This window comes from Dicentrarchus labrax, unplaced genomic scaffold (assembly GCF_905237075.1).
Source record: "Dicentrarchus labrax unplaced genomic scaffold, dlabrax2021, whole genome shotgun sequence".
Taxonomy (NCBI): Eukaryota; Metazoa; Chordata; class Actinopteri; family Moronidae; genus Dicentrarchus; species Dicentrarchus labrax.
In genome coordinates this window covers 26,132,556-26,157,536 of record NW_026136719.1, presented here as the reverse complement: position 1 = coordinate 26,157,536, position 24,981 = coordinate 26,132,556, and the positions used below count along the sequence as shown (strand labels likewise).

Below are 24,981 nucleotides of genomic sequence, written 5' to 3'. Positions count from 1 at the left end.
TTTAAGCAAATACAGTATATTTTCTGCCACTGTTGAGTTTTAAGCTAAGAGAAGCTTAAGAAATGCTTTCATCCAAGCTCACAAGAAAAGACTTTTTCCACTGTATCTGCTTTCTAGAGTGTCAGTTCCTGAAAGGAACTGTGGTGGAGCAGTAAGAAAGTGCATACATGTGAGGAAGTTGATGAATTCTTGAATAAGGCCTCCAGACAAAGCAACAGGCAAAGGCACACTTAATTGATAGTCAGAAGAATATGTTTAATAAAAATAATTAAACCTCAATTTCCTCTATAGAACTTCATAGAAAGTAATCCAATAAATTACAAATGACTTTTAAGACGCATTTTCCTGCACTACATAAAGAATTATTTTGATTACACAGACCACAACTTGCAAATATTACAACTGTCCAAAAAAAAAAGACAAAAACTGACCAGGGTGACATTTAGGATATTATCAAGCTTGAAATAAAAATACAAAACCAGTGATGCTAGTTTTGCTATCTCAGTGATAACATGTATGAAAACTGAAAGAAAACCTCCCTGTACAGCAGTAGTGTGTTTTGTCATTCCTCTTGCATATTGGTCATGGTTTACTTGTGTCTGTGTTAAATGCAGATTCAACACTGCTTCCCTAACACTAGCAGTGCTTTGGGAGTCCTTGTACAGTACAACCTAGAGAACAAAAAAATACATTTGAAAGAAAAGCAAAATGAAAGCAGAAAGGTCAATCTTATGTCTACCATTTTTTTTCCCATTTGTGTCCTAAAGAGGCTCAGCACAGTCATCAATCCATCAACCCATCGCTGTGGGGCAACAAAACGTAGCAAAAAGTCATTAGATCAATCACCTACAGCAGAAGTAGCAATGGCTGGGTGTTTGCATAAGGGCACTACAAGTTTAAAGAAAGCAGAGGTGCAGATATACAAAATGACAGTGGCATGTTTAAGTTCATTGCTCAGACATAGAAAAATACTGTACTGTTAGTAATAATATAAAAAAAAATGCAATTGCATTGCAAGCAAAACCCATGACAAGGTCTATATATGTATATGTATATATATATATATATATATATATATATATATATATGTATATGTATATGTATATATACATATATATATAAAAACAGGCATACAAGAAAACCACTTTAAAGCAATATTAGAAATCAGACATGTCTTCAGCCGCTGGGGCTGTTCATGGTTTCACCCACGAGAGAACGATGCTACAGCAATACTTAAGAACTAAACAGACTGAGTTAATTCAGTGGGTTTTTCCAACACAGGAGGGGGCGCTCTGTCATCCCCGGTCCAAACAGAAACCTCACCTTGGAAATTGTTTTTGAAACATGTATCTAACAGTCCACTGTGTAACAGCAGTCCTAGAGCGAGCACTGTTGTGCCAAGAGAAAATTACTAAAGGTACTTCGGCTTGAATGAATCCAGTGTTTATGTGTATCCTGGTTACAGCTGAACATGGTGCAGAGACGATGAACAGAAATGCACAAGCATGGACACTGAGCACGGGTCTGAGAAGTCAGTTTGTCGGACAGAGGTTGAACGAGAAAGTGAGGTACAGGATAAGGGCACTTCTACATCTAGCTGAAGCTCCATTTGTCAACAAAACAGACTTGAGGACACACAACCAAGCTGCAAACTCCCAGCAACGCAAGCTGCTATTATTTAGCCTTTCCTGAAGCTAGCCCGACTGGCACTGTGTCAAATTTAATACTCAAAGACAATGACGATTACTACAATCTTATCCAGGATTTGAACTATATTGTGCTTGTGCCAAGTGTGTTCTCTAAGACTTTGGTAGACAGGTGTTCATGCAACACATAATGCAAGAGGACTGTCATTTCTAATGAGATGTGATTGAAGGTCAAAAGTCGTAGCTTTGCAAGGCGCCCTGCTCCTTAAGACACAACATTCAGACTGAAAAGATATGGAAGCAGTAGGTACACCAGGTGAGAGGAGCAGTCCAGCCAAACAAGACAACACAGTGGAAGCTCTCAGTTACAAAAAACACAGCCTCTGACACACATTCCAGCAGAGACAAGGACATGAATTACATGGACAGCAAGAAAACACACCCATGCACATCTACATCTGCACAGTGAAGCCAATCCATTTAGCACAGTTGAGGTAAGATGCAATCAAATATGCCGGGGTTGTAATAATATCCATGTCATTAGGAATCCTGAATTCTTCCTTTACACAGAGACCACAAAACTCTGTCAGGACCTCCGTGGGTCAAAGGGCAGTTTTTTGGCACACAGTAAAAGGTTGTTTTCTGTCCCCACAGGAGGAGTTTATCTGACTCCTGACACTGCAGTCAAAATCAACAGATGTGCAAGTGAACATGTATGCCTACTGTGAGTAGCTAAAGTGCGCCTTGGACATGTTGTGACATGTTTGTAAGGTGACATGAAAAGGAGGAGTTTCTAAAATTAGATAACCATGTGAAAAAATAAAACCTCCCCCATACCAAAACAAAAAAAAAAGTAATCACAGCAGACAAATTCAATTATGATCCATTTTGAAGAATTGAATCGCATTTGTAATATAAATACATCTACAGATTTCTCCCCAAATTGAAGCCATGTTAAAGAGGGAGCTCCAGGTAATTCTGATTCCATATGGGATGTGAATGAATGCAGAAATTAACTCTTCAACGAGATATGAAGGTGAATGACAGGTTTAAGTGAGGCTGCGTGAGTTGTGCACTGGGGTGGAACATGGCAGACAGAGAATCTACAGCTTCAGTGACATTCATTAGCTGCCCAAGTTATTGCTGACATATCCAACGTATGATCTGCAAAGCATAAGTGTCAACGAACCTGTAAAAGTACTGACTATTTACAAGAGAAACCAAAGTGTTTGTCAAGTGTCATTCTCCCAACCCCCAACAATCAAAATATATTAATAGTACAGCTCAACGAGCATGTTGATGTAGTTTCACTTTTTTAATAAAATTAAATCCTGACATAATTACAATAATGCCTTTTTTGTTGCAATTGTACATAATTGTGTGGTACAAGTTCACAGAGTTCAGAAATCTACTAAAGTCTGACATGCAAAATGTCTCAAAACAAGACTGTACCTTGTGAACAAAAACTGAATTTTTATTTCAGTTCCTTTTAAGTCAGTTTTTCCTGTTTTTTTTTTTTTAAGGTTTTTGTAGTCTTTATTACACAACATTTGAGTTAGTTCTTATATTTACATGTAAAGAAATCGCAACATAAGTGCTGGAAAATCCATATATATGTGAATATATGTATACATTTCTAGGCAATACATAAATAAATTTAGAATTATATATTCATAGGATCAGTCCTCATCACTGGAGTCTGAATCATCTGATGAGGAAGAAGAGCTCCCAGACTCTGATGAAGATGACTCTGCTTTCCCCGAACCTTCAGGACCACTGTTTTCTTTTTGTTCTGCTGACTCCTCCTCCTCCTCTTCTTCTTCTTCATCCAAAGCCTCTTCTAACTCTTCTTCATCCTCCTCCCCGTCCTTCTCTGCCACTAGCCGCTCTGTCTCCCGTGCCGATGACTTGGAGAGTGCAAGCGGAGGAGGAGCAAGGGTGGGGTCACTGTTTGAGCTCTGCGGCTGTGAGGCAGACACAGGAAGGTTAAGGCCTGGAGTGAGAAGCATCCCTGGGTAGAGCATACTGGAGAGTAACAAGGGGTTAAGAGACAGTGGGTGACCGGAGGCTGCAGAGGCAGCTGAAGCACTTTGTGGGGCGGTGGCAGAGGAAGTGGAGCTGGAAGTGGAGGAAGGAGTCATGTTTGAGCCCTCTGTCCTTTCTCCTTTGGTGTCTGAGGTGTGTGGGGGTGCTTTAGAGGCAGACGGCTCTCCTGCTTCACCGCTGGCGGCTCCCTTTGTCTTCTCCTCAGAGCCTCCTGTGTCCTCCTGAGCAGGCTTCCCAAGCAAACTGCTCATGCCAAGCAGGTTTGGCAACCCAGCCATACCAGACAGCATCATGGGAAACATTGCAGCTAAGTTACTTGCAGCCAGGTTGCTGGCGTCGGACGGCAGCCCCATCAGTCCTGCGGTGAGCTGCAGGGACTGTAAGCTCTGGAGGTTTTGCTGGAAGGCCTGCAGGCTGGTCAGGTCCATTCCAGAGAGGAGACCGTTGGCCAGCAGGGGGTTCAGACCCAGTGTGGAGGCTGCTGGGTTGGGCGTTGCTGCTGCTGCTGCCGCGGCCGCCTTGGCCAGAGGGTTCTTAGGTCGACGTCCACGCCGGCTCACCTCCTCAGGTACGATGGGTCCCGTGAGGATCCTGTCAAACATGCTCTCTGGGAGGTAACCCTGGAAGGTATATGCAGGGTGAGCAGTTTTACACACACACACACACACACACACACACACACACACACACACACACACACACACACACACACACACACACACACACACACACACACACACACACACACACACACACACACACACACACACACACACACACACACACACACACACACCTTAAGATCATTACAAATACCACAGTACATTCAACATTAACAGTGGGATAAACACTGCATATTCATGGCTATTTTATTCGCTGAACCTAGCTAAAACTAATACAGTCTAATACATCAGCCCTGCAACTAATCCTACATTCATGATGTTATAATGTTTTGCTTGTTTTTGACCATTTAGTCCTCCCGTACTGATATAAATGAGGTGGACAAAAGCATTTCTCTAGCTAACAGGTTATGACCTTCATGAAAGCATTTGTTGCAGGGCAGTGGTATTAGATTGTATTAGCTAATAAACTGGCAATGTCTATACACTGTTCAAAATGGCCTTTCTTGATGACACAGTTCCAGCGTTGCTGCAAGTTTTGATCTGGTTGTGTCGCTTTGACTCACCGACTGTTTGACAACATCCGCCCATTCAGGTGGGACTCCGTACTCGGGGTTCTCCTGAAGGAACCGGCACAGATCTTTCAGAGGAGGAGCGAAGGCTCCACCAACCTACAGATTACAGGCAACATGAACCCAAGTGCACAGCAGGCAAGATAAATATTTGACAACTTATCACTTCCTTTATGACCTTGTTTAAAAGGCAGAAGTAGTAGCAGTAGTAGTATCTGATTTTCATGATAGTGGAAAGCTTCAAAACAATTATTAACAGAGCTACAACAATTTTTTAAAAGGTGAAATTGGCCATTAGTGGCATCCTTTGTGGAGATGATAATGATACATATAGCTATTTTTGAGGACATAGTCAAACTCTCAAACAATATCACACAAAAACACACCTTGCGTGCATTTCTCCTGTTGATGATCTGGACCCTCTCCTCTCCTGTCAAGCTGTTCACGTCAATCTTGTTTGGGTTCCTGCAGCGGTGCCTCTTCTGCTTGGGTCGACCGTCCTGGAAGTGGAACTGCATTTGCATCTTATTTACCCCCTGGACATGAAATGGAAAAATAGTTTTAAAAAAATTTAATGTTAAAAGAAAACTGCAGTGATTTTTCTTTTTTAATCCATTGCATCAACAAACTGCTCGTGGGTGAATTCATTTGACAGCAGTGATGTGTTCTGTACCTGCATTAATAACAGGCACTAAATGTACAGCATATTTATTTCATGAATATTGTTATTTCATTTTCTTCCTGTGTCACTTTTAATGCAAATCTAAAGAAAAAGATGATTGGGAGGATAGGACAAAAAAATATTGGACTCACAGGGATAAAGGCTCCTGTGTCTGCCACAAAGCCAGGGTGTTCTTGTAGCCACTGTTCTAAATCTTTCCTCCTGGGAGCGTCGTCCCCAGCAAGCCGGGTGCCATCTTTCAGGTTGATGACAGGGACCCTGCTCTCGGTGTCCGAGGGGACCTGACTGGAGCTCTGGCTATAGCCCAGCGCAGGGGCCACAGCCATGCCCACCTGGCCAATACCACCCCACCCTGGAGGCACCTGGATGTACATGAGCACAAAATGGTGTTTTATGTTAGTACAGTAATGCCATCAATGATCTTATTATTTATACATTCTAATATGTACAAAACAACCATAAACCTTAAACCAGTTGTGACCATAAAACTATATTATGGCACATGAGCTCCTGCTTTTGAGCAACAAGGAACAAAAGACAACTGCTCACCGGATCAGGCACAGCAGGGACTCTGCTCTTGTTCATGAAGAGCAGGTCCATCCCCTCCACGTTCTTCCTCCTTCCCCTCCGCTTCTTAACCACTGGCTGGCCGTCCACTACTCCGTTTAGCCTCATCTGACCAGTAAGATCCGGAGGAACTGCAGAAAAAACAGCCTGTTAGCTGTGAACTGCAGTGTCATTTTTGCCCTATTTAAAATTAAATGATTAAATTAAATTTTAGGCACATTCATTTTCAGACTTCAGTGAACTTTTTAGGATTTGTACCTTGATTTTCATTCCCATAAATATCTGTAAACAACTCCAGTAGGGCTACAGAAGATGACTAATGTCTCTCCAATCTTTAAGTCATCAAAAACTAAACTTTGCTGCCATCTAGTGGTAGTCGAGGAAAACAGGACAGTGTTATGCATGCACAGTTCTTCAGACATTTGCTCTATTTTAAATAAACACACCAGTCTGGAAGCCGCACTGAGGCTTGGTGATATCAGCCAGTCCGGTGTCCGAGGCGCTCTGCAGCTCATGAAGCCGGGCCAGGTACTGCTGCTGGGCCTGGGGGCCCTCCTCCGACTCCAGGGGCCTCTTGAGAGGTAGACCTTGTTTCTGGAAGGTCAACTTCAACCCTCCCTCCTGCCAGACAAACAAAGGTGTTAGATAAGTCTAGGGAGGCGTATAGTCACAGGGAAAACACAGAGTTATAAACAAGGAGAAACTTTTAAGCTTCACTTTTTTAATTCCTTCTCAGACTATTTATTAAATATGGGAGCTTTCTCTGCCTCACATCTGTCTATCCAGTGATTTAAGGATCATAATATAAATTAGTGTTATTTTTATATCTATAATGGTATATACTGTTAGGTACGCTGAGTTTCTATTTATGTAATAAAGTAACATCTTATTTGTACAAGTATCTTCCAATAGGATAAAATATTTATCGGTTATTCTCTTGTTAGTAGCACTGGCACACATGGACACACAGTGGGTGGTGGCTAATAGGGCAGTGGGTAAAGTTTATTAAGCCATGCCAAAGAGATAGCTGCTTTCAGCACATAAAGACTTTAAAGGTAACAAGCAGCAGGTATTTGTGGGTTGTAATTGTAAAAAACATACAATTTGGGAAAAGATCCTTCTCAAGAAGCAACACGAAAGCAAGAAATAAATGGATGCAAGTTTGAAGCCACATTGCTTAGAAGCATATTAGAGAACACCCACAGCTGAGGTCTCCATTTCAATCAGATTATAAGCAAGACCCCTTCAGTGTAGAGAGGCTTCAAACTGAACCTTATTATATTCTCATGACTGAGTGATTTGTGCTCATGTAATCACAGCCTCAGAGCCCAATTCAAATTGAGTGTGTGGGAAAAGAGAGGAAGGCTGCTATTAAATTAATCTCTCCTCCTGCCAGGCAGTCAAAACCACTAATCATACCCAAAGGAAAAGAAGGAGGAGAACCAGAGAAACATGCTGAACACAGCAGCTAACACCATTCATGGCAGCAGAAGTGGTAGGGTCCTACGATTAGGGCGAAGCGGAGGGAGGAGGGGAAGAAGGGAGAAATCAACATACATCGTTGAGTTTTACTGAGAACTCCTTGTTTTCTGCAACATGCTTGGTCACCTTTGACCCCTGTGGCGAGGCAGAGGGGTCCTCACACAGGCTGTTGGCGTTGTCCAGCAGCTTGGTGGTGTAGAAGGAGGCCACTACCCCTCCAGGCTCGTAGACCCGACGTGTTCCAGGCCACTTGCCCTTTAGCACTGCCTGGCAAATGCTGTCCAGGCGGTTGATGATCACACGATCCTAAATAAACAACAGCACCGATGATCAGCACACTCAATATCTATCAGTTTAATTTCGCTTCTCCCTACAACTAAGCTTAAGATTCCATATTGACTTCCATAATGAAAACTAATCATCAGAGACAAATACTTGTTATATTTAGTGATCAAATATTCCCATTTTAGCTGAATAGTCAATTTGAATACATACAGGGACAATGCTATTGACCAGACTTATTTAGGGATGTTTAAAATGGCTTCAGACGCTTTGTAAGCCACTGCGGTGTTGTAACGCAGCAGTGACTGGATTTGCACACATGTACAGTAGTTCACCTTTGGCCAGTAGGATGCAGCCAGCATGTATCCTCCTCCCTGGAAAGGATGTGAGGAGTTGGCGATGCCGTTCTCAGCCACATGGGTGTCTTGTGTTTCATCCTGTGTAGTGCTCAGAGACGCCACACTGTCCTCATCAAAGCCCTTTACACTTGTTGCTGCAGGCACTGGGAATGTGACAAGAGATAGAAACAGAAATAAAGATGTATCCAAGATATGTGTACACTGAAAAGGGTCAGGTGTGTTTTTAATGTCAATTATTATTATTATACACTTCCCAGCACTACAGATGTTGCACTTCATTTAAACAATCTAGCTGGTGAGTAAGTCAGTTAAATTTGTGCTTTGAAAAAATATTTATAATATTTCTCACCTTTCTTCTTGCCTTCCTCTCCCTCACTTTCGCTGTCATCAGAAGAAGATGAGGAGGTGGACGACGATGATGAAGAGCCAGAGGAGCAAGACGATGAAGAGGAGGAGGAGCTGGACCCGGAATGTGACGAGGAAGAAGAGGATGATGAAGAAGAGGAAGAGGAGCGCGATGAAGAACTTGAGGAAGAGCCATCCGAGTCAGACTCGGAACCACGCCTAGCTTCCCTTCGTCCCCTCTTGCTGGCCTTCTTGGGTTTCCTCTCAGAGGAGTTGGGTGTGAGAGGTTTGGTTCGTGCTGCCACCATCTGCCTTTCACTGTCCATCGTCTCAGAAACAGGCTTCTCCTCCAGACCTGTGGGAGTAGCTGGTGCTCGAGAAGGGCTCCAATTCTCCCCCTGTTTCTCCCTGCCCTCCTCTCCCTCTGAGGCTGGTTCCACTTTAGGTACAACCCCACAGGGCTCTGTGTCTCTCTGGGCGGGTGGAGGCAGTGGAGAGCCTGTCAACACTGAGCTAGTGGCCTGGCACTGAGGGTGTAGAAGCGGGGTGGATGTGCGCGACTGCTGCTGTGCAGCTTTTGATTGGCTGTAGTTGCGTTGGGCAGCCATGAAGCTGAGCTCAGGGTCTCTCAGGATGTGGTAATCTGTGCGGCTGACGCCGTGCTTGGCAGCACCAATTAGCAGGTCACGGTCATGGGTACCAGCTTCCCACCAGATGGGTAAGTCAGAGCTCATCTGGCACAGCGGCAGGCGCTCATAGAGTGATGAATGGCGAAGGACTTGTTCTCTCACCTGGCGAAGTAACTCTACTCTGTAAAGGGTACGAGACGCTCTCTCCTCTGTGATGGGCTGAATGTTAAGAGACGGGTCAACTGCAGAGTCTGGAACAAAGACAAAGAAGCAGGTGTAAGAGAAAGAGCGTAAGAGGAAATGAAGACTGCTATACAGGCACAACCCAAAGACCTGTTTGTGCCTGGAGTTTAAACATCACACTGTTTGTCTTTCCACAAATTATTAACCTTATCAGCCCCTCTGCCTCAGTACTGCTGAGCCAACTTGTTTATTAAGGTGCTACTGACCTCTCTCCAGAATAAAACCATTCATAGCCAGAAATTAGTGCAGTACATAGAACAGTACCTGAAGCAATGTTAATTACATCTTCTTGAGAAAGGTGTGTATGTGACATCAAGGCATGATACAGAGTGTAAAACATTGTGATATATCCTAATATGACCCATTTCACAGACCAGCTGAGTGTCCAGACAGCCTACTTAAGATGTGTACAAATGAAGACAGACAGTTTTGTCTGTGTGTGTGTGTTCTTGTGTGAATAAGCAAGTAGACTTCTGACCTCCCTCTTTGGGTGGCAGGCGACACACTCTTCGGCACATGGCGGTAAAAGCACACAGGTATTTCTGCAGGCTCTCGTCGGTCTTCTTGTGTAGCCGAGCCATGGCCCTGAACTTGGTCCAGTCGAACCGCCCGAGGTTTGGGTCAAAAACGACACCAAAAGTGGAGACCACACGGTAGAAGTCAGCCTCTTCTCGCCTTGTCCATCTGAGGAAAGTGAAAAATGTACACTGTAGTAACAATCTTTGTTACAATAATATAAAGGTATATTTTATTTTGCAACCAAACATTGATCTGCTCTGACCTTTGTTGGCGTTCAATCTTAGCAGCCATCTTGGGGTTGAGGGTGTCATTGAGTGTGGAGGGCAGCGGGCACAGTGGAGCAGATAGCATCATGGTCTGCTGGGATTGAGACTGAGTCTGGTGGATTTGGAGTATCTGCCGGCTCTTGGTGAAGCGCTGAGAGGCTGTGATCAGACGCCTCAGCCTGGCTGTCAGCACAGAGGGTGAGGGCCAGTAGATAGTTTCACCTCCTGTCACTGGAACAGCATCTGGATCATAAACAGCATAAAGACAATTCAAATTCCAAAAATCCATTCCTTTCCCCCCCCATGATTCGTGCTTTTTCAACTTTCCCAGATTTCTCCCACCTGTGGGAGGCCTGTATTTCTAATCACAGTAATGATAATCGGCTGCGGATTACAAGCATCTAATACTCACCTCCAGCGTTGTCAGTGACAACCAAGTCTCCAGGGGAAGAGGCATCATCCTGCATGAGGAGGCAGTTTGTGTTTATAGCAGGACCAAACATAATATTCTTTATCAGAAGATCAACGTGCACCTTGGTTCGTGTAACCTTACCTCCATATCGTCCTTCAGCAGGGCTGGAGCAGGCTTGTACTCAGGATCATCCACATCCCTAAACACACACACACACACACACACACACACACACATTTAAACAGTATATCTTAACTTTAGCCAAGCACAGTAAAACAAAATGCCACATAATGGTTTGCAGGCTCAGGACTAGTGTGATGCACCCACCCATCCATAAAATCATTGCCTCTCTGTTCGGCAGCGATGGCCTTCTCATCTGGTCGTCCCACACGCTCTATGAAGCACAGTGTAGGGTCGGCACGAATAGTGTTGTACTTCTCATAACCTTAGAGTTCACAAGAGGGCAAGCAAATACCAAAGTTAGCAAAGGATAATGCATGGAAACACTTAGATAGAGACCAGGCAATATACACAAGCTGGATGATTTCCCACAATCGCCTGGTCTCAATGGAAAGCACACAACCACTAACAATAGTGAAGCCAAAAGTATCAGTTAAAAATATGTTTAAAAAATTATTTGTTTTAGAAGAACTGGGGCTGTAACTTGTAGTTTCATGTCAGGTACCAACTATTTCCCCTTCTGTAAAGTGACCAAAGGCACTCTACACTCTACAGTCTCTACTGTACTGAAAGTAAGTAGCTAAGTTTAATTTCAACTATCTTCACTTTTGGATTACCCTATTAAATAAAACAAGTCATAGAAACAACTCAGGTTTCTTACCGTGCTTAAAGACACCCAGCAGCAGACACTTGTCAGAGATAGCATCCCACCACAATGCTGGCAGCTCAGAATGGTCAGGGTCTGGCACCCAGATCTTTATCTCACTATAAAAAGGAGAAGGCGGAGGTATAGACAGATATTATGTCGGGGAATCTTTATTTATTTACTTAATTTACTGACATCTGAAACTCTGACAGCAGTTTGGGTGTAGACACAGTTCCTCTATTGCAATGAGGCAGGAGAGGCAAGTGGATCTATGCAAATGAGCTGTGGCGAGAAGCCCTGCAGGTTCCTTTTCTTTTATTCTAGACATGAAAATATTGTAGACCTGCAGTTCAAGTAACATCCTGTTTTTTTTCAATATATTGTACATTATATGATAATTTAACACAGAAGCCTCCTTGTTTTTTTAATCTGTTCCCATTTGCTGTATTAATTTGTTGAAAACACTTCGCTCTCCATGAAGGGCTTTTTTTGTGAAATAACAAAATGAGAATTGTGAAACAATGAAAGCCTCCCTTAACTTACGATGGTGATTTCCTTGTTAACAGTGCTTCTGAATAACAATTTTCAACAGCGCTCTATGGTAGAAAACAGGAGGAAAAAATGCCCATCTTTCACCAGCAGGTGGAGCTCCACAACCTTCTAATTAATTTGGCTGATCAGTTCTTCTTTCCCTCAACAGGTTGATACCATATGCTACTGACCACACTCGCCACTCAAGTAGAAAAATGTATGAGGCAGCTATTTCACCTTGATATGGAAAATGTGCAGTTGCCAATAATGTTGTATTAAAGCTGCTAAATCCATCTGAACCTATGTGTATGTCATGAATCCAGCTATTCTATTATCTGAGCAGGTAATAAATTGTACTACACTAGGCAGAGTGTTAAGAACCAGCCACTGTGTCATGGGAAATGTATTATATTTGTTGAATAAAGTGATTGCGTTTCAAGAGTGTGAAGGAGTAGAAGAAAAAAAATCGTACAATTATAAAGCACAGGGCAGTGTATGTAAGGTAAGGTTGTGTCTGAGTAGGTCAAAGTTGAGCTCACCTGGAATCCACGCCGTCTAGCACCTTCTGGGCCTGGCTTCCTATCACCTCTTGTTTCAGGTAGTAGAGCATTCTGACCCTGAGCAGCACCCTGCACAGAGAAAACCCACTGGTCACAACAAAGCCCTGACCACGTACAAACGCTGAGTGAGCAGAACCAACACACACATACACACAAACGCACCAACCTGTTGAACACAATGCAAATGAGGGAAATGTTTGACAATTCAGTTGTACCCCTTAAAGTTCACCATTGTACACCTTAGGAACAGCGTACACTCTAATTCATTTATGTATAATACATGCGACTAAAGTCTAGGATTTGTATGTGTTCAACTATAAATCATTAGCTGTAAAAGCAAAGCATAGAGTCAGGCAGACATACTGCAAGACTCACCATGACAGACCAGCATACACACTAAGCCTGATCATTTAACTTGGTGAATGTTTGTTACATTGAAGTCAACGTTTCTGTATAGACCTCGCAGGGAGCTGCGAGCAGCTCAACAGCTACAGCTCTGAGGACTGAACCAACAGTCTCTCTCCAGTCGTCATGTGGTCGTGCTCTGGCAGTAGATGAAGGCTGGGAAGCCAAGGCTGACAAGGTAGAGAGAGGCTGACTCACAGGGGAGACATTAGCTCTGTGATGCATGATCACACATCACAGCCAGCAGGCTTTGAGCGACAGTGAAGTGGTGGGAACTGTGGTGCCAGGCTGTAACGTCTGGTATGCCTTGAGATTTTGCTTAATGTAGAAAGCTGTTCTGTGTAATCATTTTGTCTGAACACAAAATGATTTTAAAATTCCATCATCTAATGTCTGCTGCTGGAAAAATGCGGTATAGAGGGTTTTAAGGATTTCTGGCATGGCAGGAAAATTCTCTATGGAGGATTGTTATGGATACAATTATACAATTACTATTTACAGAAGTAGACGAAGAGGTCAAATCTCAGAATCTTAAATGAGCAGGGAAAATATAGGAAACATTTTCAGACACAATTACAACATAGCTTTTAAAAAAACAGATGAATGTGAATTAGACAATAAATATTTTCCTGTAAATATTTAAGCACAATTGTCTTGCACCTGTTGGCAGACAACTGTCTCCACACTGCCAACTTATGTATGAAAGTTTCATACATAAGAATAAGAACCAGGGAACTGCAAATACAGATCCACAGGTTACGTGGAGAGGTTCTTTTTCAGCCAGTTTTAGAACAGATTATCACCAATACTACTATGTTAATCCATCACTTCATGTAGACATGTGGCCTCTTCTCCTGCCAAAGCTCCTCTACATTGCTGCTCTTATTTCAGGAGCACTGAAAGAACTGTGGACTGCTGCTCTGAAAAATAGCATACCAGGCATTCCATCTTTCTTATGCTGTAATTCAGCTAAATATTGTTATAAATGAGCCCAAAATCCTTCCCTGATACTCTGACAGGAACAGGAAAAACGGCAGGGCTGTCTGTCTGTCGGAGTGATGGATGTCTGTGGTGACCAGTCTGGACTTGTAACTCTGGTAAATCAAAGCCTCGAACTTCCTCCCTCTCCCTCCTCCACCCTCCATCCTCCTTTGTGACTGGACCCACCCAGGAGCAGCTGCTGCTTCCTCTGCCTGTCAGCACAACCCTTCATCACTCTCTTTCCAAGCTTTTGTTAGTCCGTGTGTATGTGTGATGTGGTTCACTCAGAGAGGCTGCAGAGGATCTCAGCACAGTCAGACACTCTTTCAGAAGCAACTAAGTCAAGTATGCATGACACGAGCAATGGCATGCAAAGAATTCCTCACGGTCTGCTCACAGAAAACAATCCATCAAAAACCAGCGTAACAGGGATACAGAGTCACTGATTTCTGAATTCTTATTCAAAACACACAAACAACATGAAATTTTGATATGCTTTCTCAAAACTGTATCCTACATGCCAAAGATGATTTAGTGATCACCGCTCCATCTACTACATACTACAGTATGCAGTGAAAAGGCAAAGTGCTTGAGGAACAAGAAATTCACAACACGGTGATCAGATTTCCTGACCTGTTGGTTTTTCAGACTTTTCTAGACTTCTGTAAACTGTCATTTCCAACTACTTCCTATAGATTCCATTTCTGTTTAGGAGCTCTGTCCTACATTTACGATCCTGTTAAGGAAGCCAGTAAACGCCCCCACCCCCCAACAGCAGTCACATTCCAGGTCCTCGTAGTGAAAATGCAAGAGTCAGCAAACCCTGCTGACTGCGTGTCCCCATTTGCCCGGCGTGTCACACACCAGACAATCCCTGGATTCAGCACAACTGGACCAGGAAACAATGGAGAACTTTCTATGGAAGCTTCAGTGCTCTGCGTCCAAAGCCCTATGCACACAAACCCCCCTTTTAAAAGAAGCAGCCATCTATTTGGCTTTATATCTCAGCGGCCCATGTTTTAATAATGGCCATCTTTTTCCCTCTGCCTGTAAATAAGAGAGATCTATAACGGCCATTAGCTGGGCTGAAGTCTCATTAAGGATCATATCAGTCAGCTGGTCTCGATGTGATACACGTCCGTTAATTAATCAGTTGACTGTCGGCTTCAATAGATGTTTTAATGCCTCCTAATTACCGTGGTTAGCAGGTGCCACAGTCAAAATTTCAGCCACATGAAAACTGTATTTTTATACACTTTAGTCCAACGCTTCATTCTATTAAAAATAAACTGATGCAATCTGTGCTAGGAGAGAATAATGACCACCTGCCAGTTGCTGTAATAGCACAAAAGGTTTAAACACAAACACTTAACCCACAAAAGATAAAACAACCCAACCATAGACTATTAGTCACCATGTGCACTGAATGCAAGTTAAAATGAAAAGTACAGAAATTCTATCATCTAATGTTACTATTTTAGATAGTCAAGAACATTTTCCTTTAAATTGTGATTACTACTACTACTGCATTTGTAGAAACAGCTGACATTAGAAATCGCCGGTTTTTTATAGTGTACTGTTCTTGATACTTACTGAACACTGAAGTGTCATCTACATGGGTGTCAGCTAAGTGGGATAAGGAAACACCTACTTGTTGCAGTGGTGTTTGAGGTGTTTCTTGTAGCCGTCGTCCTGAAGCATGTGCTCTGGGTTGTGTTTCCTGAGCCATTCAGCTTTGTGGATGTCAAAGGAGCTGGACTGGGTCTTCATCTTCTTACCTTTTCGGCCCCGAGGGACTGGCGCGGACAAACCTGGTGAAACAAGAGGAGTTGAGAGTTATAGGTGCAGTAAAGGAAAATGCTCATTTTCTAAATCTCACTTAGTCTAACCCACGTGCCTCTATCTGTAGTAATAAGGCCAGTTAAATGTAGGCTGGAAGTCCTGAGACTCACCCAGGTGATTCTGCAGCTCCTTGGTGCGTCCGTCCTCAGAAGGGGCGATCAGGTCCCACATGAAGCTTTTGATTTTGTCATCTCCACGGTAATGGACCAGGCAGTAAGACAGCAGGGCTCTGCAGATGGATTCCACATCCCACTCCGTCAGCTGCTTCTTAAAACGCCCATGGTTGAGAATATCCTTCCAACGGCCCCACCTGGACAACAAAAGGGACAAATGTAAGTAAAGAGAGATCAGACAATTACAGTGATGACAGCCTTTGTCCATTTGGAATAGTTACTGTATATAACTAACTGTGATAGATTATGTTTCCTGTATCCTATCAGTTAAGTTTCTGTTCAAAAACACGGGTTTAGTCCTATCTATGGACAAGATCCTATTTCTGGACAGTTGCTATGGTTTAATGGATTAACTATTTGAATCATCTCACCCATAAACAAGCAGGTTCTTTTCTACTCTAAAGCATTCTGTGCGTCCATAGCTGTTGAGGCGGTCGTGGTTTCGCCTGAGCTTAGGTTTGGTCTCATCATTCTCGCTTTCGCCCTCCGAAAGCTCTGCCAACTCATCCTTGGTGGCACTAAATGGCCTTGTTTGCTTTCTGACACGAGGAGTGTCGATCACCAAGCTGTTCTGTAGAGAAGGAATGGATGGAAACAAAATTTCAGCAAAGGTTGAAAATATAAAGGATAAGGGTGGCAACCGTACTGGATGTCTAGGTATTATATATTTGTGAGATCAAACAAATCTTTGTGAGCTTGTGTGTATATTGTATCATATGTGGAGCAGTACATACTCTTCCGTTGACCATATCCATATCAATGTCAGCCTTTTTGGCCCATTTGTCCCAGAAGTTGGGGTCATCCAGAGAGATGTCTGTGCGGTTTCCGGATGCCACAAAACTAGCCTGAAAGAAGACATCGTAATCGGATTAAACCATAATCATATTTGCCATTCATCATGAGCTGCTCCAGGCCCAAAGTCAAAACAGCCAGTGACCGAAAAATGTAGCAGTGATAGTTTCCATTTACATCACTTGTGTAAGAGAAGTCATATTTATCCATTTCATTTACCTTAGCAAAAGTGGATCCTCGTCCCTCAGATTCAATGGTGATGGTCTTTGTCCTGCGCTGGAGGATCTGGTCGATGTCCTCCTCACAGAATTTGGCCCCTTCATCCTCCTCATCCATGATGGCCCCATATGCACCGCGTCGCAACAAATCCTCAATCTCCTTCTTAGACAGCTGCTGCTGCACAGCCTGGGAGGAGAAGGGGACACAGAGTTAATGATCAAAAAACAATATACAACAAAAATAAATTTTAGAATAGATTATGAAATGGACTTGAGGTGCAAATAATACATAATGCACAACACACCTTAAAAGTTTCCAAAAGAAAAGAAAACACACATAGACACAAGTTGGATTATTAAAATCATAACATCAGCACCCCTTTATCTAACCCCAGCAGCTGTTTATCATGCAAATTTGTTCAGTCAGACCAGATGTCGAAACCTGCTAATACCTCAACCTCCTTATTCTTCATATAATTCTCAGAGGACACCAACCCCAGATATCATCCACCTACACACTTCACATGCTGTTGACACACTCCTTCACAAAGAGATTAGACTCTAATAGGATCGGTTACACTTCAAGTGGAAATTGTAAGAGTGAGCTCCAAGTTTTCGGGTTTGTGAACAGTTCTTTTTCTTTGCTTGGCATCTTCTTGTTGTTTGCCATCTGTTACAGTTTTCCTCTGATGCCATTCAGGACTGGTTATTATTGGAAACTGTTGTCTTTTATTATTGTTGCAAAGACAATTGGACAAAATCTTTTGTATTTTATTTTTAAAACTTCACTCACATGATGACAGGGAAGGAAATTTTAGTTCTAAAGTGTAAGAAACAGGTTCATTTGCTTTTCTGATTCTCACAGTAATTGTGTCATGACTGTTAATTGAGTACGTTCCTTAAACTAGAGTCAACTTTCACATCTAGCTGGATTATAAGATTTTAGTCTACTCAATGTGGTGGTGCGTGTATAATTAAATAAACTAAACAAAGATAAATCAGTTTAATGTGAAATGTGTAAACACTAATAATACTTGTGCCACACCAGGTTTTTGTTGTTTCCTGCTCATTTGTATCCTGATCTGATGATGAGATAGTTGAACTGAATGATTTTATGTCGAGCCAAGGTTAGCTTGTGAAATGGATGGTATTCATCACAAGCACTGTCTGAAATCAAACACCCCTTACTGAAAATTAACTGATCATAATTTACATGACAACATTATTTAATTCCAAATTTCTATTCCAGACCATTTGGACAATTCTCAAACTCACCCCTCCCCCGGCGCCTCCTCCCAGGCTGTTATCTCGACCACTCATGCTCTGCAACACTGCTTTGTCCAGGCCCAGCTTGAGGCTGGCGCGATCAAACATTTCTCGCTCATACGAGTTCCTGGTGATCAGACGATACACCTTCACTGCCTTGTTCTGACCGATCCGATGGCAGCGAGCCTGGGCCTGTGAAGGACAGAGAAAAAAAGGGACTAAGTGCACTAGAAGAAATAGGAGTCTTTGTGTTCATATCTTTTTTTGACGGTAGCCGTAATCATTGAGTGAAATTTGCACATGTTCTTGATTGGAAACAGTATAAAGCACTTAAAGCAGGTGTCAACATGAGCAGCTGTCACACAAGAGATAGCCATCAGAGTGTCAAAACTATTTAATGCCTAAACATTAATAGTACAAATCTACAGCATTATGTTGCATCTGCTTCTAAGTGAGTCTGTGTGTGTTTGTACCTGCAGGTCGTTCTGTGGGTTCCAGTCAGAGTCAAAGATGATGCAGGTGTCTGCTGCTGTGAGGTTGATTCCCAGGCCACCAGCTCTCGTACACAGAAGGAAAACGAAGCGTTCTGACTCGGGCTTACTGAATCGGTCGATAGCTGCCTGCCGCAGGTTCCCACGGACACGTCCATCTATCCTCTCATACAAGTACCTGCAACACAAAAAAATTAAGCATGATGCATGTATATCACAATAACTCATTGAATACATGGACTTATTCTGTAAGATGTTTACCCTGAGCTTTAGGTAGAAGTTTAATTTAAACACTAAACATCAAACTTTTGGTCAGGTTTGTGTTTTCTGAGGAGATTTAGTGAATTAAGCTTTTAATAAGTTATTTTAACCATTAGTCATAACTCACCTACAATACTCATAAACTGGTGATTTAAACTCACCCAAAACCCTACTTTTATTTTTCTTCCCTTCCAACCAGGGAACAGTATCCTCAGAGAAAAAAATGTTTCTACAAGGAGTGGCTATGCTCTTTAATCCTAGTGTCCATTCTCATCCCCTCCCACAATCCGACCCCCTGCCCTCCCCAGGGTAATCCACTTCCAGTCAGTAGAAGAGCACAGAAACTCCCGCTTGTCTAATGTGGTGGAGCCCTGAAGGCTTCCTATAACCTGCTGCTGAACCCTGTCTGAGGTCCGTGCTGCGCAGCATCTCACATGTTTACAATAGTTCAGGGTTTGCTGCAGCTTCTGGGGGAAGCCAGAAGAGAGAGAGAGAGAGAGAGAGAGAGAGAGATGAAAGAGCAACAAAAGGATGTAGGGAGAAAAACACCTAAAAAGGATTGAGAGCTTGGAGACTTGAGAATAAAAAATAAAAGGCAAAGATGAGAACCAGAAACCCAAACTCTTATCTGTAATTATTAAATTCTTAAATGCCATTAAATTATAAACCTAATGGCTATTTGAAAAGATTTCCCCATGAGCATCCTGGTAAATGTTCCTAACCACTTACTCAATTCCAGCTTTTTATGGGACTCAAGACACTGCTGACAAACTGAACAAGACACGCACGGAGGGAAGCAAGATGAGAGCTTACATTTTGATTCTCAATGCAATATTGTACTTTGGCAGAGCCTTAGATTGTCTATAGTAAATTTATTGACATAATACAATCATCTTTATCAGCTGCTCCTGTGCTCTTTTCATTCACTCATTATGGGTCTAAAAATCAACAACAGGAAAAAAATGAACAAATAAATAAATACTTAAAATCCTGTGACTTTGTTTTTGGAGAGTGAAATGCTCTATTTATTACCCCCAAACTTTAAAACAGAAACCACATGGCTTAGTTGAGATTTTATAGACTTAGAAGGCTGACGGAAAGATTAAAATAGCATGTTTATCTTCTGTAAAAAGATCTGAAAGGATTTTCATTTTGGCAAAATGGTGTGATTTTGTGAGATCTGTTTGGCCATACAATGGTAGCGAAAGAAGAGAAAAGATTATACTACTTCCAATGTACTCAAAGGTATAACTGCTGAAGAAAATTTCCTCAAACAGTCCAAAGATATGCAGGTATGTCTGCGAGTATTAATGTGTCTCCATACCTAATGCTGTTGGTGCCTGGTAATGCTGCTGCCAACTACCCTCACTGACAACTGGCTGCCATGTATTGGATACACCACTACAGAAACAGAGACATACTCTCCCGAACCATAATGTTTTTTCTTTCTCTACAACATGTGAAGCAGCTACTGAGTGTTCCCAGTATACTGTACAACTAAAGCCTGCATGCCATGTGCACAAGATTTGTTACTTCCTTCAACCACATAAAATCTAATAAAGCCAGACAATAGGAGTGACTTTACATTTTTGAGCAGCGGCCCTAAGTTAACAATGAAAAAAGAAAAAACCTTTATAACAAGTCTTACACAAATCAGTTTTTCCTTTCTACAAGAACTATGGATATAGCAGAAACTCCACCCATTTAGTGAACAGTGTAACTACATATTACCCTGGATTTAATATGTATGATGTTTAATGTGATGTATGCTGATGCTGACTGAATACCTTCATACAAAAGGCTTTTCTTTACTGCAATGCTTGACATTTTTTGAGATACATGACGTCTTCAAGAGAGTACGATCATAAAAACTCCTTTTCAGACTAGGAGTTCTTAAGTCTGGGCTATAAATGTGACATATAATCTACCACCCTTACCTTCTCTGAATGAGGTAGTCTTCCAAGATGTCCAGGCAGCGCACCATTTGGGAGAAGATGAGCACTTTGTGCCCTCCGGCCTTCATCTTAGGCAGCAGCTTGTCAATAAGGACCAGCTTCCCGGCAGACTGCACCATAGCCTGTAGGTGAAAGTCGATGGCAGTGGGGCTATACACCTCCCTGAAGTCCTCTAGGATCTTCTCTTCTGCCCCTGACATATCAAAGACATGGACGCATCAGCAACACAGTGTCTTTTTTGCTCATGTTTAATTCCACAAGATTTTATTTTACTTAATGTCCATTCATGAAGATCAGGGCTTTCTCCTTTTTTGACAATACAAGTGCATAAGAAAATTTCCCCCAAAAAATTGGACCCTGAAGATTTGCAACTACTGTGACGCTGGGGTATAACTGAAAATGGAACAAAAACAAAACACTAGACAGATTAAGTGCATATGCATTATCTACTAAATTTGCTTTCTTAAGCCAACATTACCAGTATGCAGAGCCTCATGTAACAATCACTTGAGGTATCAAATTATAGTGAGTGCCTAAGTCTTTGAAAATGAGCACACAACACCTCCTGAAGACTAAACAGGAAATTGTGGAATTGCAGACCTTCTGATGCTTTGCCAGCCAAGATCACAACAATAGATTTGAACTATATTTAAGTAAATTAACCTATATTTAAGCTTAAACATATACTATCCTACCTTTGATGAGGTAGGGGTGGTTGCAGCACTTTCTCAGCTCCATCATGGTGTTGACCAGGTTGGGCATATTTGCCTGGCCAGCTCCTTTAGCCAGGAAAGAGAAGTTCTTCTCTAGGATGGCACGGTAGTATTTCTTTTGAATGTTGGTGAGCTCAACCTCGATGATGGTTTCCTCTTTTGGAGCCAACTTTTTCTCCACGTCCTCCTTCAACCGACGCAGCATCATGGGTTTCAGTATACCCTGAAGCTTCTGTACCTGTGATGCCCAAACATGAAAACAGAGTCATCACATCACAGTAACAGCTGTAGGATATTGTATACTGCAAAAGTACCCATGCTGTGTTTGTGCTGGTTCTGACTAAAACGGAAAGAGCAGTGTCATACAACAGTGAGTGCGCCAGTGAGTTTTCCATTCCCAAGGTGAAAATTGTTTTATTGTATTACTGATGTAAAACCACACTTCTCAAATAATGCTTTTGTGTCAACAGCATCACAGTTCAGTCACTACTTAATCTCCTGGAGTGGACCAGCTTTCCCCAACCAGTGTTCAGGCCCTCATCTAACGTCAGTTGTTATGTGTTGGAAAAGTACCTCTTAACAGCACCAGCAACTTTTACTATGAAAAGAATTTCACATTCCCACTGACACAAGGAGCTTCTAGATTTAGTACCACATGTTGAGTTCTAGCGGTTCCAAATATTTTAACCTTAAGCATGAGTACCCCACTTCAAACATGTTTCAATGTTCTTTCATTGAGCATGTTTGAAGTGGTTATGTTTTAAAATGAAATGCCAAACAGCAATATTTAGAAGCAAAAGGTAAAAAGCCTTGTTCTTGTGAGCCATTTCGTCAGTGCATAGTCCAACAATGAGTAGCATAATACCCCATTATCTGTTATCATTAACCACCATATGCTGGGTGTGTGTGTGTGTGTTGTACAAAATGTCACTGTGGCCTAGTTAGAAAAAGCCCCACTTCAAGGGTTCCATCTGTACCAATTGGATCTTATATGTGAGCGATATAACAACGATGTTATGGAGCTGTCAGAAACAATGATTTGACTGCCCTTTCATTTAATTCAACACTAAACATGAGGTTTCCTTTTAACAATAAACTCAAACCACGCTGTCTGACATGTGGACTTCTGACTTTATAAGGTATGTTCACTCCGACATGTGTTACGTATTTTCAATTCAGCTCACTTACAAAACATAAAAAAGTCAGCATTTATTCTCTATATGTATCTGCAGGCTCACCTGCTCCTCAGTCTTGAGGTCTCCAAACTCCTGCATAAAAGTGTTTTCTGAGGGGAAGCGTGCCGGCTCTAGGAAGTGGAGAAGGCTGAAGAGCTCCTCCACTGTGTTCTGGAGAGGAGTACCCGTCAGCAGGACCTTGTGCTCCTAAAAGAGAACCAAAATGAAAAGAGTCTCATTTGTCAAAAGCACTCCTGCATCAAATGGTTTAAAATTAATGCTTTGTGCTGTGTAAGATTTTATTTCATGGCACACCGACATAGAGACGAAATGCTATAGAGAATGACAGGAACTACACACAATGTTGTGTGCTTTGCATTTTAGTCAAAATAGATTAAATTATTTTTTAAACCAGAAGTGCAGCTTTAGCAATGTACACATTTGAAATTAGTTTTTATTTTTGCATCTCTCTAACTTGGTTCGATATGTACCAGGTTCATGAGCTTGAAGCCTTCTAGCAGCTTGCAGTTCTTGTTCTTGAGGCGGTGGGCCTCATCGATGATAACACAGCGCCACTCTATGGCGTTGAGTTCGGGACAGCCTCCCAGGATCATCTCAAACGTGGTGATAACAGCCTGGAACCTGTAGGCACCTCGAATCGCACGGCCCTTAAGACAAAAAGTGGGACAAATGTTATCATATTGGTTTCTAAAGCATTTATAAAACAAATACAATTTCATGACATTTGTGTTTTTATGCAAAAGAAACAGTCAGTGTAGGTGTGAAAACACATTTAATTTGCTTAGTTGTTTGCTTAGATCTAGTTTTATGAACTTGAAGGTTCATAAAACACACCTCTCGGTTGGGAAGCTGTCTATAGTATAACCAGGACATGAGTGCACACCCGCTGGTGAGTCTTTATGCTGTTTGTTTATTTGTTTGTTTGTTTGTCTGTCTGTCTGGGGAGGCTTTGCTTCAGCCCGCCTCTCCATTTGTATCTATTGCCTTGACAACAGTCCTCGAGGGATACTCAGTTATCCAGTAACCCCCTCCCACAGCCAGCCCAGCCAACTGACTGCTGTAGAGGAGCCTCTCTCTCTGATATGCCTGAGCAGCGCTGACAGAGAGCTCCCCTTGGGGGCTGCTATGACATCACAGGCAGCCTGGGAGACAGCCTGGTGGCGGCTCCGCTCTGTTCTCGCTCGCTTTAATTCCTCCTACGGTTCGTCTGAATACTAAGAGCTTCTAACTGCCTGTTGTGACACATCACATGGCCTGCCAACCACAGAAAGCCTCTGCCCAAGGCTCACTAACTACCTAGCAGCCCACTTACTGTTGGGCACGGGCCCTTCTTTGAATCTCGTTATATGCTATGTTAGTACTATGGATCACTTATTCATAAAAATGCTCTTATGCCCAACATGGTAGCCGATCAAAGACATCAAAACAATTCTCGATATCAAAATATGATTTTTCTATGTAACAGGACCTAAATCTCCAGCACTATTTAAGTGTATATATGTTGAAGAGATTCTGATGATTAACAATAACTTGAAATGACTGAATGACTGCAAAGTCACAAATGTCTTACACACATAGCATTAACAGAGACCTTTTCTGTGGGAGCTAGCCTGAGATACTCTCTATCCTTTTTTCTTTTTACAGGTGATTTTTGCTTCTGAAACATTGTGGTAAGTGAGTTTGTTGCATTACTTCCAGTGTATTCAAGTTTTGTGTTACACACAGTAATCACATTCTGCCTGGCTTTTCAATATCCGACTCCTATTGTATGCAGGCCTCCTGTTTTCAAACATATCATTAGATTACTCACAGGACTTCATCTTGCTGCTGTTTTCTAAGAAAGCACTGTGATTATTTTAATCGAAGTGAATCACTGCTTTCCAGTCTGAAGGTAAGCACAGCTATGTTGCTTTTGCTTGCCTGTCTTTAAAAGGGGAAGATTAGGTATATGAGGATGAACTAAAAGGCCTCTCAATCTCTGATTTCCACAAGGAAATGGATTTTCTCAGGTCAAAACAACTACAATGGTGACACACAGACAACGCAGAGGAAGGAAAGCAGTTATTTCTCAACACATACAACTGCAACAGCTGCACTGCTA

The 24,981-nt window shown here is 42.3% G+C and overlaps 1 protein-coding gene across 5 annotated transcripts in view; it reads right to left on the bottom strand.

The window, feature by feature from the left end:
• Positions 1-234: 234 nt before the first annotated feature.
• chd9 (chromodomain helicase DNA binding protein 9) overlaps positions 235-24,981 on the bottom strand; it is a 69,776-nt gene continuing 45,029 nt past the window's right edge. For 4 of the 5 annotated variants that reach the window (XM_051380601.1, XM_051380602.1, XM_051380605.1 and 1 more), the window contains 27 exons: positions 23,351-23,527; positions 22,923-23,066; positions 21,667-21,922; positions 20,954-21,164; positions 18,738-18,933; positions 18,274-18,456; positions 17,000-17,185; positions 16,723-16,833; positions 16,360-16,559; positions 15,926-16,125; positions 15,625-15,784; positions 12,567-12,656; positions 11,512-11,615; positions 10,998-11,115; positions 10,812-10,869; positions 10,671-10,719; positions 10,255-10,501; positions 9,952-10,157; positions 8,606-9,481; positions 8,233-8,399; positions 7,691-7,921; positions 6,580-6,754; positions 6,116-6,264; positions 5,698-5,928; positions 5,271-5,420; positions 4,879-4,983; positions 235-4,312 (listed from right to left, as the gene is read on the bottom strand). In XM_051380601.1, coding sequence (XP_051236561.1) covers positions 3,326-4,312; positions 4,879-4,983; positions 5,271-5,420; positions 5,698-5,928; positions 6,116-6,264; positions 6,580-6,754; positions 7,691-7,921; positions 8,233-8,399; positions 8,606-9,481; positions 9,952-10,157; positions 10,255-10,501; positions 10,671-10,719; positions 10,812-10,869; positions 10,998-11,115; positions 11,512-11,615; positions 12,567-12,656; positions 15,625-15,784; positions 15,926-16,125; positions 16,360-16,559; positions 16,723-16,833; positions 17,000-17,185; positions 18,274-18,456; positions 18,738-18,933; positions 20,954-21,164; positions 21,667-21,922; positions 22,923-23,066; positions 23,351-23,527 — 5,967 coding nt within the window. In that variant the 3' untranslated portion in view covers positions 235-3,325. The remainder of the gene's footprint in view (positions 4,313-4,878; positions 4,984-5,270; positions 5,421-5,697; positions 5,929-6,115; positions 6,265-6,579; positions 6,755-7,690; positions 7,922-8,232; positions 8,400-8,605; positions 9,482-9,951; positions 10,158-10,254; positions 10,502-10,670; positions 10,720-10,811; positions 10,870-10,997; positions 11,116-11,511; positions 11,616-12,566; positions 12,657-15,624; positions 15,785-15,925; positions 16,126-16,359; positions 16,560-16,722; positions 16,834-16,999; positions 17,186-18,273; positions 18,457-18,737; positions 18,934-20,953; positions 21,165-21,666; positions 21,923-22,922; positions 23,067-23,350; positions 23,528-24,981) is intronic. The other variant, XM_051380603.1, reaches the window with a different exon arrangement.